The sequence below is a fragment of the Dermacentor variabilis genome, chromosome 7 (genome assembly GCF_050947875.1).
Source record: "Dermacentor variabilis isolate Ectoservices chromosome 7, ASM5094787v1, whole genome shotgun sequence".
NCBI lineage: Eukaryota > Metazoa > Arthropoda > Arachnida > Ixodida > Ixodidae > Dermacentor > Dermacentor variabilis.
Genome location: NC_134574.1, coordinates 157,888,748 through 157,906,071, shown reverse-complemented (window position 1 = coordinate 157,906,071; position 17,324 = coordinate 157,888,748). Strand labels below are relative to the sequence as shown.

The 17,324-nt window shown below is 43.6% G+C and overlaps 3 protein-coding genes across 3 annotated transcripts in view; 2 read left to right on the top strand and 1 right to left on the bottom strand.

The window, feature by feature from the left end:
• Positions 1-7,308, top strand: part of LOC142588916 (uncharacterized) — a 39,787-nt gene extending 32,479 nt beyond the window's left edge. The window contains exons 7-8 of the mRNA XM_075700727.1: positions 1,529-1,657; positions 7,180-7,308. Of these exons, the coding sequence (XP_075556842.1) occupies positions 1,529-1,657; positions 7,180-7,308 (258 nt within the window). The remainder of the gene's footprint in view (positions 1-1,528; positions 1,658-7,179) is intronic.
• A 73-nt stretch (positions 7,309-7,381) lies between these two features.
• LOC142588263 (uncharacterized) lies at positions 7,382-13,126 on the bottom strand. Its single transcript, XM_075699835.1, has 5 exons — positions 12,932-13,126; positions 12,687-12,851; positions 12,480-12,593; positions 10,886-11,072; positions 7,382-7,509 (listed from the first exon to the last, which is right to left on the bottom strand). The coding sequence occupies exons 1-4, from the start codon at positions 12,955-12,957 to the stop codon at positions 10,937-10,939; spliced, it is 441 nt and encodes a 146-aa protein (XP_075555950.1). The 5' UTR covers positions 12,958-13,126; the 3' UTR covers positions 7,382-7,509; positions 10,886-10,936.
• A 135-nt stretch (positions 13,127-13,261) lies between these two features.
• LOC142588262 (gem-associated protein 6-like) lies at positions 13,262-15,285 on the top strand. Its single transcript, XM_075699833.1, has 2 exons — positions 13,262-13,730; positions 14,293-15,285. The coding sequence occupies exons 1-2, from the start codon at positions 13,567-13,569 to the stop codon at positions 14,693-14,695; spliced, it is 567 nt and encodes a 188-aa protein (XP_075555948.1). The 5' UTR covers positions 13,262-13,566; the 3' UTR covers positions 14,696-15,285.
• The last annotated feature ends 2,039 nt before the right edge of the window (positions 15,286-17,324 follow it).

Sequence of the window (17,324 nt, the reverse complement as noted above, 5' to 3'; positions counted from 1 at the left end):
CATGCAAAATTTAACGAGTGCGCTTCACTGCACATCTCGGTGAGCCAACACAATATGGCGGACGTTGCGTTCGATGAGTAAACAAATCATCAGTGCATTGTGTGGTTTGGTGCCACCGGTTCTTTGACTCGAGCGAGATCTCGTTAATCGAACACTGCTGATCACTTCAAATTTGTGTCTTCCTGTGAACCTCTGCCTTTTTCCGATTACGTGCTGAAATCACCACGAGGTCGGCCATCTTGTGTTGGGCAAGTAGGTAAGACTACTTACAGAAGATCAAGATCGCATATCTCCCTCATATATATTGCGATAGTATAGGCTATTTTTTTTGTCTTCATTTATTTAAAGAGACCCTAAACCACTCTAAGCTAGAAAATGTATGTCGGGGGTCCCAGCTAACTAAGCTCTTCAACGAAAAACAAGATTAGAAAAACACGGTGGAAGACACGCTTTTAAGACCTATGGTGTTCGATCTTCAGAGGTCTGACGGCCTAACACTCTAGGTCTTATAATTTCACCTTGCACCCGTTTTCGTTTTCTTTTTGAACGGTTTGGCTAAGGTTAGCTGCCGCGTGCCCTTACCAACTCCATGCAGTGGGTACAGTCACGCAACACGCCTGCAGAAAAGTTCCTCCATTTTGCCCTAATCGCCCTCCGCGAGACAGAATGGACGCTCCATAAAAGTATACATAATGCACTAGAATACTCTATTACACTAGAAGAAAAGAAGGTTCGGCGCCATACAGTGAGCGAGCCCCACGCCATTATCGGAACACACAGCCGGCTGTCGTCACTTTGGCGCCATCGTCCCCGGAAGCGGCTGACTAATCGACAGCTTTTACCATGGTGACGTCGCGCACAGTACTTCGCTTGCGTCACGACGTGCAAAGGAGAGACCGAAAAAGCCCGTTGCTGAGCATGTAATTCTTTTTAATGCAATTAGCATTCTTATGATATTTCACGCACTTTCCAGCACCTGTCTGCCTGCCTGTCTTAGTCTAACCATTTTCCCACCAACTTGGGTCACTGACAGCCTGAAGGTTGCAAACATGTGCCCACGTAATGCATAGCATAGACGAAAGGAGACAGACAAATAAACGGAGCGTAATTGAGTAGTCCATGCAGTGGGCTGCTGTGGCGACAGGACTGGGTTCGAACCCAACCGTTAGACTATGCTGGGTCACTGTGTATGTGACACTCTGTATGTTTTGTTGTTGCTTCATACCGCTCTTCAACCTCTTTCACGCTAACTTGAGTTACTGGGTAGGTACCAGTCTTTAACCAGCCCCTTGACGGCAACCTCCGTCACTGGGCATGTGTCGCAAGTGAATTTTCCGTAGGAAACAACAATATATCTTTTTGATCCCTACTGCACATAAAAAAAAAATATGTACGTGGTGATTCAGGAGGCCTTTAATACTTGTAATATGTTTGCTTGTTACAGTTGTAATTACCTACAGCAAACATGCTTTCACCTGACAAGTTTCAGTGCTCACGCGGTGTATCCAACGTTCCCGTCCAACACCAGGTCTGCCGAGAGACTGTCCCAAACCAGAGTCAGTGGCGCTGGTCCATGAGCAAAGAGGATGGTTGCGTCCATGGCACATACCAAAACCAGTGGATGGCTTCGATTCACGATGCAAGCGATATTTACTTTGTAAGCCATGTATCTATTCTCTCAAAACAAAAGAAATTGCGTGAAATGTACCCTTCATGGCTAGACTACCAAAGGACTAAGACAACTGAAGAGCACAGAACAAGCACTTTCCTCTGTTATCCAGTCATCTTTGCCCTTTCCTGTAGTGTCAACACCAACTGATCGACCAAGTTCATTTAAATGTATTAGGGTGGCTTTCCCGCACGGCTATCGAGCGCAATGATGAGCCTGCTTCACAAACAGGTGTTTCTCTTGGGAGCAAGCTCGACTAATGCACTTCAAATATATCCAGTGCTACTTTCAAAACCCAGGATTCAGTCAGTTATAAGGAAGACGTCTGCACAAGCTGCTTCTGTAAGCTGGCGGTGTGCGATTACCCTATGCTTACCTGCCCACAACATCGAGGCCGTCTGAATCACAATCGTTCGATCAGGATGTCTGTTTATTTCTTTGCCTGTTTATGCGTCTATCAATCCTCATAACCTAGAACTGGAGGTATAGGTGAACAAAGTATGTCTGGCGGTAGAAGTTATTTGTATACGTTATCTGTATCATCAGTCTGTGTTATTCAGGGTGCTTTTGGAAGGTAAACAAAATACATGACAAGGAAAAGTTTGGATATTGATACGGCGTAAAGTGCGAACTTGTCTCGGAACGAACTGCAGTTGTGTCACATTCGGAACGGTGCTGTTGTCCATTCACATCTTTTTGTCCTACGGTTTTCGCCTCAGCCGCCATTCTATCAAGCGTTGCGGTAAAGATGGATTCTCGATGACGAAGAGGCGCAGGATATGCTGCACTGTAGCCCATCCAGACAAGCTTTTGACACAATGTAACAGTGCAGTGCACGGAATAGAAACAGATAAAACACAGTGCTGACTTCATTACATAATTTGTTGACATAGAAAAGCAGAAGTAGATGCCTTTCTGACGGGAAAAAATAAAAGAAAGAAAGTGACACTTTTCACGGTGGATAATGACAGTGAAGAAATAAAACACTGCGAAAAGTATGTGTTGAGATTGAGCATCGAACTCTTATCTGCACCAAATTTGTGGCCAAAAGGAGGAGCAACATTAAAGTTGTACTGAAAGCGACGTGCGCATGTGTCGAATCTAATCCCACGGGTCCAAGTTCCTTTCCTATTGTGTCTCATCATACAACGGCAAAAACTAAAACAATGCATGACGTTATCAATAGCGGTGGCTGAGCAAAAAAAGAAAAAGAAAGAACAAACAAACCCACTGCAACAGACACAATCACATAACATCGGAGGAACAGGCAACTTAAAATGGCGCATCAAGCAGCACCACAATGACGCAGCTAAGGGACACACCGCTGCCAACACGCTAGCTGAACATCACCCTAACATGGGTCAAAACATTGATTGCAATTCTGCGACTGTCATCGACACGGAAAAATTCATCTCACCCCGCCTTCTTTTGGAATCATTATTAATCCAGTTGACGCCTCTTACACTTAATCAGACAAGTGGAAATCTACCACACATATACACCAGATATTTGTGCCATCTACTACGAATATAAGGCATGGCCCAACTTGTCTCGCTTTTATGTGAACAAGAGGGAACTTGAAACGTCATAAAGACTGTTTTTGTTCAAACTTTGGCGAGTGTTTGCTGTCAAGAAGAAAACGACAGCTCTCTTGCGTGCAGGTTTGCTCGCCGGTAGTTCAAATTAAATTATGGGGTTCTACGTGGCAAAACCACGATCTGATTATGAGGCACGCCGTCGTGGAGGACTTTGGACCACCTGGCATTCTTTTACAGTGCACCTAAATTAAGTACATGGGTGTTTTCGCATTTCGCCCCCATCGAAATGCGGACGCCGTGACGATCGCTGGTAGTTCATTGTTACAGTCTAGCGCCATTGATTCGACCCTTGCAGGACCATGGAGGGCAATTTAATTAACTGCGGTAAAATGAACCAACTCCAATCTTTTTTTTTTTCACTTTAAGTAGTTTGTCATCGCCAGAGACAACTTCAATACACTATTACAGTAATATACATGTCACCGTCAGTCAGTGGCCCACAGAGCTCAATACCTGTTGTCAGCGCTGACAAATACTCGGAAAGACATTGCTCAGGGCTCAGTACAGGGCGTCATCATCACTGCAGGGCAGGTTACTGCCATCATGGCGGTCGAGGAGGGAACCAATAGCGCTATCTGCTGAAATTTCTTGTTTTCACGCTTTTAGTTACTGCCACGCGCATGATGGCACACACAGTGGGGTTCGGATTACCCGAAACGGCATGCTTTTGTATTCGGAACTAAATAGTAAGATTTCCTTTCATTGCCATGTATGGTTTCTCGCGAAGAGATTCCAGTGTGTTAGAATCAGACTACAAGTTTAATTAATCAAGATCGAATCAACGGGAGTTGATCCAATGACACTCTTGTATTTACCTTTCTTACTGGCGAACTGAATGACTCATACTCCATAAGCTCCTTGCTTTCAAATGTTCTCACTTATTTTTCTTTTTCAGAATTCGGTACAGTGTTATGGCAAAACTAGGTGTTGCACCTGTCTCGTTCAATGCAAGAGTTTCTTTCAATGCACGCAACTAGTTGCAACAGTACGTGCAGGTAAAGGCAGAGAAACACGAGTCACAAGGTTTATGCAATGTGCTTATATTTTTTTATTTATTTACAATACCTACAGTGCCTGTGTGGGACATTAGTGTAGGGGGGAAACATCAAGATACATGGAATACAAATACATAAAGCACAGATTAATAACATAATTTGGAATTGTGTACAGAACAACTCTGAAATGCATTCTCCTTTTAAAGCAACAAAGGCAACAAAGGGTCAAAAAGAGCCAAGCATAAATCATTAGGAAGAAGAAAGCATAAATAATAACTTTCAGCTGTGCCCAGGCAGACTTGAAATAAAGCTTTAAAGCCCAAGTGGCAATGTAGAATGGGAAGAGGAAACAATTTCTCGAGGGAGCAAACTTGCACACTTTTAATCTGTGATCAGTATGGGCAGATATATGTAGGCTCCAGCCTGTAGGTTTCTTTTTGAATGCCCGTTAAACAATGAAATATGTTATAAAACAAAGACCAACATAAACATTAGCACTTGTCTTCAAGAAGAGGCCATTCTAAAGTATTTCCGATTTCAAATGACCTCTTAGAATAGTCATAATCACCCGTGATGAAACGGACCGCTCACAACTCCACATGCCCAAGAGCATCAATGTTAACTTTAGTGAAAGGGCCTTTAGTGCTACACGCGTATTCTAAATGTGCGTGTACATTTGACATATACAGGGTTTCCATTAGACAAGCCGGTGCTTATTTCAAGTTGCATCTCAAGAAGTTTAATGTGTTGCTAGCCTTCGATACACTGTAATCTTTGCGCGCATGTTTAATTGCTAGAAAAAACTCTTAGGTACTTATATTCCTTCACAAGGGACAACTGCATTGCGTTCGTAACATAGCTTGCCACCAGGGGCTGTGTTTTGTTTGCGAATCTTAACAGATTGCATTAGGACAGGTTGGGGGTTATGTTCCAAGTGAAACACCAAGACATAACATTGGTCAGATCCCTTTGTAGCTGTTCACTGTTGAAATTTCACAGTAAATACAACAATCATCTGCATATAACTTGGTGAGACACATGTTCACTTAGATCATTAATACATATAGGCAAAAGCAAGGGCCCCAAAATGGACAACTGTGGCACACCTGATAATACAGAAACGTCGGACGAGCAGACACCACCAAGAATCACACATTGGTTTCTTTTGAGAAGATAAGCTTCAAGCAATTTTAGGAGGGTATTTGGTACGTTAAGATAAGACAGCTTTTACAGTAACACGGTATGAGATGCTCTATCGAATGCTTTTCAAAAGACTAAACATATACTGTCCACCTGCATACACTATATCTGTTTGGCGGCTGCATAACCAATTTTGACGAGGTTTGCTGAATTTTTAAAAAAGTTGGAGTGACCACTAGGAGGAGATATTCAAGTTAGGCCATTAACTTATTTTACATAGACCTAGCCAGAAATCTCTACAAGCTGAACAAAAAATTTGAAGTACCAACCTTACAAATGTGCATATCGAGATTTTAAGTCTATTACAACACCAAACTATGTCTGCTGCTACATCTAAAACAGACAAAATTGATATACGGTATTCTACAACTTAGTCTGTGAGAACTTCTGCTCAACCCGTACCAACATTTGGTGACAACTTCAAGTAACTTACAAAATTATGCATCGTATATGCTTACTTTAGCTGACGTAAAAGATAACAGTTCTTGTATTCTCTTAAAGTCTCCTTGGCTGCTGCACACATACTCGTAGCATTTAGCTTCTGGCTATTGATAAAACACTCATCGTGTGCAAAATGTCTGCAGCCATAAAAAAGGCCTAGCATCAGGACAGCAGCACATGGAAAAAACAGCCGTAAAACCACGGAAAGACAGCACCATGCTTATGCCTATTTTTGTGCTCTTGCACATGCATTTTCTTATACACAGCAGCTCCAATAAAAAAGTAACTAGCCCATCCACTTGTGACTGAATTGAGTAATGCTAGCTAGTGTTAAATTTGTATTTTTCTTTTTTTTTTTGTTTGTATTGTCAACACCTCCCCCCCCCCTCAAATTACATTATTGCCGATACAGTGCGTCAATTTCTAAAGTCATCACAAGCACAAGTATTGAACAAATAGAGCACGCTTCTACAGGACATAAAGCGGACAACACACACACAAGCGCTGCATAGCAACTGTAATGGTTGCAAGTGAAATTCCAACATAGACTCGACTCCCAAGCTTTCAGTCTTGATTGCTCAAACAAAAGTTGGCAAACGATTTACAGATATTTTTGTTTGTACTTGGCAGAGCACGCATACTTATATTTCATTACAAATAGTTATTATGGCTGCTGACCAGCTTGAGCGTGCTGTTTGCCCTCTCTTTATGAAAGGCTAAATTTTATTAACTAGGTGTGCACCACTGTTTCGATTCGGCACCAGCGGCACAGGTCAATCAGGCAAACCTTATCGTAGAAGTGTTTTCCTACAACTACCAGCGTGCAAATCCTTTCCATTGCAGCCTCTATGACCAAGCGAAAAGCATAAGTTCCAAAAAAAGAAAACCTATGCCACAAAAATTGTCCTCAGACTTCATTAAACAACGAAGTCTGAGGAGAATTTTTGTGGCACAAGCTTTCTTTTTTTTTGCGTGTGTGTGTGCAAATGCAATGCTGCAAAGGAAGTGAATCCTACGATACAAACAGTCACACTTGGCCTGTTTTTCTTATTTAGTGAAAGTAAATATTAACAGCCACCATATGGTGGCGATGGCTACTTTTTTTCAAGCTAATAGCGAAATCTTTTAAGAACAAACAAATATCGCTCTTTGCAATGGCGCTGTCCTCATTAGTGCAACATCAAAAGTGCACATAGCTATTATAAACAACCTTTGTGCAACAAATTTGTGCATCTAATAACACTGAAAAAAACTGCACTTCACTTTTATTTTTCAGGCAAACTTCACAACAGGCGTCGCTCTCTTTGACATGGCTTACGACGACTTTCAGGGCGTTTGCGGTCAAAAGCACCCCCTGACAACCATGATAGTTCGGGGCCTGAACATTTCGCATATCATACACTAAGGACTTGCGAGCGCTTTATTATTTCATCAAGTGTAATAAAAGATGTATGTTCAAGAATAAAATGAACATGAAATGTCATGCATAAAACATTCATTGCCACATAATTTTTTTTGTAAAAATATAAAATAAAATACGAGTATTCTGTAAAAACGCAGAGAAGAGCTCCTGGCTCCTTTTCCAGGTACACTTCTGCAGAAGAACCTGGAATGGAAAATAAAAGTTGCTACTAGAGTCCTAGCCAACAAAATTGTCAAAAAAATTAGGCCAATGCAACGATTTGTGGGAATCAATGTTACGCAAAGCATTTTCAAGGTAGCCAGCTTGGGGTGCTGCAAGATGCTACGAGACGGTGCAACATGTCTAAGGTGAGTGATTACGTGAGCAATGCGAATGTGTGCGATGACAACAGCAAGGCAATGGCATGAAAATGATGGCAATGATGATGGCAATGATGATGCCATGATGGCTGTGGCATAATGATTGATTCATTCTAGTACTCCAATGATTAAAATTTAGAAGCATAGAGTTTCTTAGAAAAATTAGCAGAGGGAACTTTGGCACTAGTGTCTACGGAAACTGCAGGCAAGACCTTTGTTGGGTAGAACAAAATAAATGAAAAGAATGACTGTTCAGCCAGGATTGGGAGTGATAGCAAGTACATGTATTTGCCTAACATTTGTACTTGGGGCTTCAAATGTCTTCCGAACTGACAAATTTTACAATGTTCAACAAAATATTGTGTTATGGATACAACTCGCAATGATTATGCACATGTGGAGTCTTCCTGCTTTTTGCGTTTAGAACGATAGGATTGGTTCAATATTTAGGCCAGTAAAGGCAGATACACCACAGTAAATAAAATCACATGCATGAAGATCCCACACATTCGTGCGTATTACCCACCATTCCCATTGAACTACCACAGGAGCAGGATTACCTCTAGTAATTTTAGTAGGAGGCTATGGTTACAACCTTTCCCATTTCAAACTCAGTGTGCAAAGTGGAAAACAGAAGTTTTAACGAGACAACACTGAATAGATGAGGCAACCAAGTTTCTGCCTGCAGCACCAGCACCAGTGCCAATTGCGCCAGCCACGTGACTGAATGACAGCAGTAGTAGTTAAACATCACGCAATTGTCAATGGTGTATCATAAAGCACTTAGTTTGAGACATATTTGCAAGTCATTGCAAGTTTTCGCGCTAATAATTGCTCATACCTGCTGCCTACTAAGTGATGCTAATCCTTCAGGATCTGCGCAAGTTTGGGAGTACGAGCTGCTTAACATTTTAAAAATATTTTTTAACATTCAACTGCATCAAAAAAAATTTCTGTTGTGCAATTATAATAGCAGTCACTGATGTCACCGGGCCTGGTGAGAAGTGTGAATGCTTCGTATAAAGCTATTGAAATCAGTTGCACAAAAGATAGCACCTATGTTTCAGAGAGAATATTTTTTGCATACAACTGCACCTGCCAAAAACATCTGAGGACACCTAAGCACTTATCAGTTTTGAATGCGAAAGTATTAATGTCCAACTGAACACCACCGAGTGGTTCCTCGAGTTTTGTGCTGCGAGTAATGTTTGCATGAATGCTCATTTTGCCCACCGTGTATTGGGAGAGTTGACGATAATGGTGGATTTCACTCGCTCTTTGCTCATTTTGCTGCATTCTTCTGCTCCCTTACTTCGCCTGCTTTGTATTGGCGTGGTCAGTCACGTTTCGCTACTGCTGAGGTTGCAGCCGCGACTGATGCGGATGCTTGACTCCATAATGGTACGTGCTGCCCGAGCCAGCGTCACGATGCACGCTTGTGACGTGGCATCGCAGCCATTAGGAAGTTAGCTGCCGCTTTTTGCTGCTAGAGCTGCCACAAGGGGTGGTATTTTGTAGGAGTCCACCTATGTTCATTTCAGCCGCTGCTGATTGGCTGCGGCCACTCATCTCCTCCGCACTCTTACAGCTGCATCCAATCAGCAGCGGCCGAAATGGACAGTCCACTAGGTCGACTCTTACAGAATATACCTCGCGGTACACATTATCAGAAGCATCGAGACTTGCTTATGTATGCGAAATTACACAAGAGAATAAAGTATAGTAGATGACTTAAAACATGCCACGGTTCTAAAGAAATGTTGAGAGACTGAAGTGCAACACAACTGGCCAATAATAGTTGTAATATATATGGGGTTTTATGTGCCAAAACCACTTTTTGAATATGAGGCACGCCGTAGTGGGGGACTCCGGAAATTTCGACCACCTGGGGTTCTTTAACGTGCACCTAAATCTAAGTACACGGGTGGTTTCGCATTTCGCCCCCATCGAAATGCGGCCGCCGTGGCCGGGATTCGATCCCGCAACCTCGTGCTCAGCAGCCTAACGCCAGAGCCACTGAGCAACCACGGCGGGTGATAATAGTTGTATATTTTGCATTCTCGCCGAAAGCATCGAATGACACTCTTGTTTCTTGCACAGCACTTCTGGTTCACCTCTCGAGATGACCGGGGAGGAAATTCAATGTAAATCAGAAAAGGATAGAAAAAAATAGTACAGTACAAAATTCATTGGATTCATTATGGATATGATCTCCGAGCATAAGTTGAGCTGCTTACAATGTTACTGAAGTGTCTGAAGTAATTAGAATTAATCAGAAATCACCGAGACAACTAGGGACAAAATTAAAAATAAATCAGAAAAGATAGTACCGTACAAAATTCATGGGTTTCATTACAGATATATCAGAGCATAAGTTTAGTTACAAGTTGAGTTACTGAAGCGACGAATAATTAGAAGTCGCTGATTACCACACACCAAAGCACATAATCGCGGACTTTAGAAACCCACCACATGAACCCAACAACTTTGGCTAAATTCCTGGAAACCCGGAAATAGAAAGCAGAAGCAATGACGTCACTAATGATGTCACACACAAGAAGGTGGCATGATATTTAACTGGCTAATTAAAGGAAAACAGTGCCTCTTAATTCACTTTGTGCGTTGCATTTGCCTAAAGTTAACCTAAAGAACACATATGCCGAGGTGCGAGCGCCACTAAGAGACACGCAAGTCAAAGATTAGGGTCGGCTACAATTGTTTTTTCCAATGTCAGTTCAACTCCCCTCTACAGCATGAGAATTCCGTCTAGTAAATTTAGGAATCTCTGGCAAGCTAGAGACATAGACCTCTGGCCAACATCGCTTGTCTCATTGAAATGTTTCTCTTTCTCTCATTAACTTTGGAAAAGTGGAGATTGGGCTAGCTGGTTTGTGAATACGATAACACGCCTTCCTTTTTTTTTTTTTTTGCGGGCCAGTGATGCAGCCGCAGTAGTGGTAAAACCAGTCACAATCAAGTAGTGTCATGCCTTGTGACCATCATCCTCGAAATATTTTTTTAAGCAGTCTTCTTTCCTGATAACTGCATATGCCACGCCATTTTGAATAAAAACTTCGGATGATATCACATATGTTCACACTTCCTTATTCTGTCATCTGCGGTGTTTGCAATGCTATTGGAAAACTGCAGTCCATACGCACCACACTAGGTTAAAAATAAAGATTTCAACTGCTGCTTACCAATATATAAAAAAAATTAAGTAAGGCAGGCGCAGTGCTGTGTCAAGTGCTTTAGTCCCTGACAGAGGCTGTGCTCTTGCTCCTCCTACGCTTGCTCTGGCGGGTGCCCGATTTCCGGCTGGTGCTGGCCTTTCCTGGGGAGCCGGAGCATCGTCCCGTTGTCCGCCTCGAGAGGCCACGACAAGACCTGCAAGCGGGGCTGCCATCAGTATGCGTGCACACTCCCGAGTTATTTTTTATACTGAAGTTTTATGTGCCAAAACCACGATTTGATTATGAGGCACGCCGTAGTGGGGGAACTCTGGATGAATGTTGACCACCAAAGGAGCTTTCATGTGCCCCCAATGCACAGGGCATGGGCATTTTTGCATTTTGCCCCCGTCGAAATGTGGCCACCATGGCCGGGATTTGATCCTGCGACCTCATGCTCAGCAGCACAACACCATAGCCGCTAAGCCACCGCAGCGGTTGCGTACATGCTCCGGTCTGGCCACACAACAGACATAGGTCGCATTATTGCCACACATACAGTCGAACACAGACATAATAAGCCTGAAGAAAGCCACTTATTCGCTTCACTGATCACATGAAACTTGCTGACGAATACTCATGTAAAATTGGACCAACTTGGGTTACTGGGTACGTAACACTGGGTATGTGTGCTGCTCTTCAATAAACCTTTTTGATGCCAACACTGAGTATGTGTAATTGGGTATGTGCCACTGTTTATAACATTCATGATGTAAAATGTATCAACTACTATGCATCAATCATACGACCGATTGACAATCGCATTAAAGTTGCCAATCATATCTAAGTACTGCCAATTTTTTTCTCACAGCTGGAACGATGTCTTTCAAAGCCACTGTATTGCAGTGTTGAAGCTGCCTGCAAAGATCAGTGAAAGATGCCACAAGCAGCAATGCAAACTCTGTGCTTACATAAGAAGCCAGAAAACTTAAGAAGATGCTCACACAGCCTGAACAGCACAAACTGACACCCGTTTACCACAAGATTTGTCTCAGTGGAGAGCTGCACTTACGGGATTGTTGGAATTGTACAGAGTCTGTTCCCAGACACTGAAAATACGCTGGAGTGTAGACTGCGCCTTCACTGGAAAGCTTTCACAAAATTTTTGTACCATTTCCTGCCCATCCAACTGTGCAAGGCATTAACAAAACACGTAGGCGAATCCAACGTCAGGTAGCGTTTATCCTAGGGCGCAACGCAACTTCGCGACTGTGCTTATTGCGAGCTTCAGACACCAAAGCAGCACATCACCTACTATTTGCCCGCTAAAGGCTAAACGGCAGCGGGGCATGTCAGCGGATTGCAGAAAGCATGGAAAGGAGCGATGAAGCGAACGTAAACATCAACAACAGAAGCAAACAATACCAAAGTTCGGGTTACGTGCGCCTCTCGCGGTTCATTGATTATGGCAACATATAGAAGAAGCGCGAAGGCAGGCTGACTCGAAACAGACGCATTCGCATGACGCACGCCAAACAATGCGATTTCCTCACAGACTGCAGCGGAAAGCTTCCACGGCGGAATACGACGCCTCAGTCCGCTTTTGTAGTGAAACTCAACGTACTTTTCGTGCTCCTTGGCCTCCCAAGTCCACATTTCTTCTCCGCACCGTTTCCGAGAGCACTTGACAACGCCGGCTATGTTCAGGAGCTTTTTATTGGCGTCCGGAATGTCAGGGCTGCAAGAAGGAAATATATCAGCAACGCGTACGTACAAGGTGACTAACTAAAGATACGGGCCAATCGCACAAGCGAAGAGTCATAGCGATTACCGATACTCCGGAAAGACGTTCTTGGCTTTGCAGATGGGACAACAGCGAAGCGCAGGATTCAAGTCATGCTCAACGCGGTCGTACAGGCACGACGAACACACGAAGTGCTGGCACAGGCCGAACACCATGCTCTGACTCGGGCCCAGGCAGACCGGGCAGCTGAACCTGAAAGCAAACAGTCAGGCATAGCGTGCGAAACCAAACAAACGCAACGACGCCTGCAACGAATAATGCGAAGAACTCACGCTGTATCGTAGTCAGTGCGGTCCATGGCAGGAAACGTGACGGTTAGTTGAATGTAGCGTATATGCCCGAGGGTCGGGGGTCACGCTTCGTCTAGGTCAACCGCCAACAACGAACGGCGTCCGAACGATTAAATGCCCCCTACAATACGCATCAAACGCGGGACGCCGGAACACACGAGCGACGCGTCGCTGGATGACCGGTGAACAATCAACGGTACCGCGAAGCCGTCTCATTGGCCAAAATTTTGTCAGGTGCCCGAAACTGCGCTTTTCATTGGTGGTTAGGATTTCGCACAAATGTCAAGCCAAGCCAGCGAGAGAGACAAGCGAAGTCACTTCCTGGTTGAGCCAATGCGTTGAGCTCGCGCGCTTAAATTGCGTTTATTCTGTGGCTCGTATTTGACCATGTGTCTGGTGGTGCTTAGCTCTTGATCTTGGCTTTTAAAAGTTTGAGGTGCTTGTGCTAGCGTGTGCTTAAACGCCTTGAATGAACAGCAACGGTCGCTTACGGAATCTACAATGTTCCCGCCAACATGCAGCGCACGTCCACACTAGAAAACAGAGTCTGTGAAGAACTTCTCGGACTGTCTGTGCCCTTGATCGTGTATATTTAGTTGACTGAAAGTAGTGACGCTATGGAACGTGAGGCCAAAGTTGGTTCGGAACAAACGCGGGACACTTTGCCCAGTGATGATCCTGTGTTGCTTCTTTCATATGTACACAAGCTCGTTCGTGTTGAAACTACGGATGGCAATGTTCTGGCAGGTTACGTCAAGACAGTCGACCCCATCTCGGAAAGGTAGGCATGAGGTTAACAGTTATAGCGGAGTTATGATAGCTATCACGAAGTGCCTTCGCCGATCGCGAGTAGCCTAGCTGTTCTTGCGGTGATCTTTCCGAAATGGCACTGAAACGCAAGCCGTCTTGTTTTTCATCCTTGTTCAGCAGGTTCATGCAACGCGGAAACGTAAATGTACTCGCACACGTCAGTGCTTGTTTTAGAACCTTTGTTACATATATTTCGTGCTCTGAGCTTGTACATTTCGCCGCTCAATGGGAAAAGCAGACGTTAAGCAGTTTCATGGTAGAATGCATTGTAGTTAACATTACTACAAAAGTCGTTTAGCCCTAGTAGCTTTTCAGATTTGAGGTAGTTGTGATAGCAACTTGAGTGGTCAGGTTTCGGGGCCTAAAGCGAAATGCGAGGAATGTAACGGATATGGGAATGTTATTTTTAACATGTTTCGTTCGCCCGATCTGTACCCTTCCTTGTCCTGTGCTACCGTCTTAATGTTTGGATTGGTTCAGTCTTAGAGACGGCTCCCACCCTGCTTCTTTTTTTTCTTTTTCTTCCTACGCAGTATTGTCATGGTCCTGTTTGAGGATGAAAAACCGAAGGTGCTTCACGTCGTCATGGGACACGCTGTCAAGTCGGTTACTGTTGTCACAGATGCAAGTCCTGCTGAGAAGGAGCAGCTCGAGAATCTCTTCATGCCGGCAAGGCAAGCGCTCAGCGCCGAACAGTTGCGAGAGAGGAAAGAGAAGGTTCGGTCGTGGATGTGCGTCAACCGCATTCCGGTGGCCGAGTCTGCCCAGGAGCCTGGTACTCTCATAATTGCGGACTCAGTCCGGCTGTTACCTCCATACGGACCGGAGGACTTCCAGTGCACGAATTCTCTAGTGCTTGGCAAGATTCGAGGAATGGTGTCGCTGATGCCCGCAGACATTGAGTCATGGACAAGCCCTTACGAACCAATGAAGTAGTGGAGAATTTCACAGTGGTGATGATGCGACTGGCTAGGTAAATTCTCAAGTACTCTCTGGTCGATTTGTGTAATTGCTGGATCACAGACAAAACAGCTGTGAACTCCACAACCTTGCATGCTGAATGGCATCAAAAGAGTGCTACAAATCTGTCTTGGGTGACTTGACTTTCTGTGAGTGTGTCGTTACAAGTGTTCGAGTTGAAACTGTAACAATCAAAACTTACAATTTTCCGAAGGTCCGTCTTTAAAAATGAATGTGAAGTGCCTGAATGAAACTGCAAGTTTCATTTTGGCAGTTCGGTACATTTGTGCTTTAAGGATCACTTCGAAATGACTTAGCTCTAAATAATCGAATGTAAATAAAAAAAGACCATACGAAAAAGAAGTGTTCTTCATGTCAAAGCAGCAGCTTGTGATTGTAGCGCAAACTTACTTCTCTTTAAATGCACTTGCAGAAGCTTCAAATATTGAAGGGAAAAAATACAAGTTTTACCCAAGTACAAAGCTTGCTTTCGATGATGTGCTTGACAGTAGCATAAGATGCCTCTGTATCGACCTCCATTAAAACATACGACATCACACTGTCTACATTCACCTCACCGATATCCTTGCTTTTGTTGTCATCATTCCCTTGGTACTAGAGGCGTGTACAGTTCGCATAAAGAGTTAGTGAGATAGCTCCTTGTGTCGCAGTCCCAAATGTCCGTTCTGGATGATTGGCCAAGAATGGGGTAGCTCAAGTATAGAAAATATAAGGAAATCATAGAAGCTGTTAAATCTCATGTGCTATTTCTTTACAAGGTCTGTGTGCTTTAGAGATGACCTGCAAACCAACATTACATGTACAGGTTTTATCTGTGAGTTGTCTTATTGCTCAGGACTGAGTTGCATGCGCTAGTATTACTTTGGCGGTTGAAATTAAACCATACAACTTGGCCTGACATATAAGAAATGTCAGGCAGCGTTGTGTGCACTGTCTTGCATATGGTATGGGATGGAGTAAACAGTCGTAGACATGCATCTCCTTGCAAGAACAAGAAAACTTTATTTAGCGATGACTCTCGTTGCCTTTGTGTTTGTGGGGGTGGTGCACCATGGTGGTCAACTGGAAAGACATGGCTTCCTCTTCCATTCTCCTATCCGGCCTTTCACTTTTTACTGCTGGCTTCGTTTGAATTGTCACATTAACGGTGTTCTATATTATAAGCTGTAGAGCGTGGGGTCAGTAAACCATAGTGTGTCCGCAGAAGTATTCAGAGAGTATAATGAAAAGGGAATGAAGGAAAGTTAAATGAGGGGGACAAAATAGGCTTATTTTAGCAGAAATAAGAAAGCAGTGTCAACCTGCATGGAATCAAAAAGGCAGTGCTGCATGGAATCCCAAAAAATGTCCTGAATGACGGAGCAAACATTGTTAACACTGCATCCACGGATAACAGCACAAGAATAGTTAAAATCAACTTCAAAAGATGACAGAGCAGCATTTCAGAGGTTCTTCAACCTTTGAGAGTGTGTTGCACCAATCCTTTTTGGACTGTTTGCTCTGGAATAGGGGCGCCGACCACTCAAGACGATGGAGACTTCAGTAAAACATTAAGACCTCTATTAGCCGCTGAAAGCTGTAAATAGAGCATTAAAGTTTTTCCTTCCTTTCCGTCCTTCCTTCAACCTTTGAAGGTCAGAGGACATGAAATTCAACCGAATCCAACTAGCTTGCAGATCTTTTCTAGAGCCCCCGACATTTGCACGGAGCTGGAGACGCGCGCTCTTATGGGCCCTTGGCGGTTGCATATACTTCCGATAACCCATGTGTACTATGGTGTACATTGCCTTCAGTCCTCTTCAACATTAACATCAAAATGGCTATGTAAAGTATTAATTTTCAAAGTGACTATGTAAAATATTAATTTGGACATGAAGTCGGGAGCACTCAGGGACTGTGCAAAAGCGTTTTAATTGTATCCTTGCCGTCAGCTTTCAAGAAAATTGACAATAAATGACGTACTCTAAATTGAAACATGCTAATAATAATAATAATAAAGGAAGCAAATTTAACTGAGCAATCACTTCGAATCAATAAAAATTCTTGAATGGCAGCATTTCGGCGCACTACTAACATTGCCACCTTACCAAACCTCTCTTTCCCTTCTTCCGCACATGGTTGATTGATTCCACCATGGGCCGGAATCGAATCTGCAACATTGTGCTTCGTGGGGCTTAAAGGCCAACTGAAACAGATTTCACTTTGGCTAAATTGGTCATAAATGAGTACTATGTTCTTGGATTCTTTTTCTGTTATCCCCGAAATAGAAGAAATGCAAAGCTGCAGTGCTGGTAACAGTCCAATTTTCTTATTAGCGGCCTTTAAATAGCACCTGAGCAGACAAACCATGCAAATAGTGGTCAGTGTCATATCTGCTGACCACTGTGTTGACCACACTGCATGTTGATGGTGATGAAAATCTTTATTGCCATCTTATTAAAAAAGAGGGTTGATGTGGTTGGTACCCCTAGTCTGGGACTCCGTTTTCAAAGGCTGCTGCCCGTGCTCTCAATGACCCCTTGTTGACTCTCGAGGTCAGAGCTGCCTCCCACCTCTCAGTTATTGGCTGATTTGTGGTATCAAG

Excerpts from the sequence above, each read along its gene's own strand:
- LOC142588263 (XM_075699835.1), bottom strand. The coding sequence starts at position 12,957 with ATGGACCGCACTGACTACGATACAGC. Across the intron at positions 12,852-12,931 it reads CGCACTGACTACGATACAGC|GTTCAGCTGCCCGGTCTGCC; the intron begins GTGAGTTCTTCG and ends GTTTGCTTTCAG. Across the intron at positions 12,594-12,686 it reads AACGTCTTTCCGGAGTATCG|CCCTGACATTCCGGACGCCA; the intron begins GTAATCGCTATG and ends TCCTTCTTGCAG.
- LOC142588262 (XM_075699833.1), top strand. The coding sequence starts at position 13,567 with ATGGAACGTGAGGCCAAAGTTGGTTCGGAACAAACGCGGGACACTTTG. Across the intron at positions 13,731-14,292 it reads GTCGACCCCATCTCGGAAAG|TATTGTCATGGTCCTGTTTG; the intron begins GTAGGCATGAGG and ends CTTCCTACGCAG.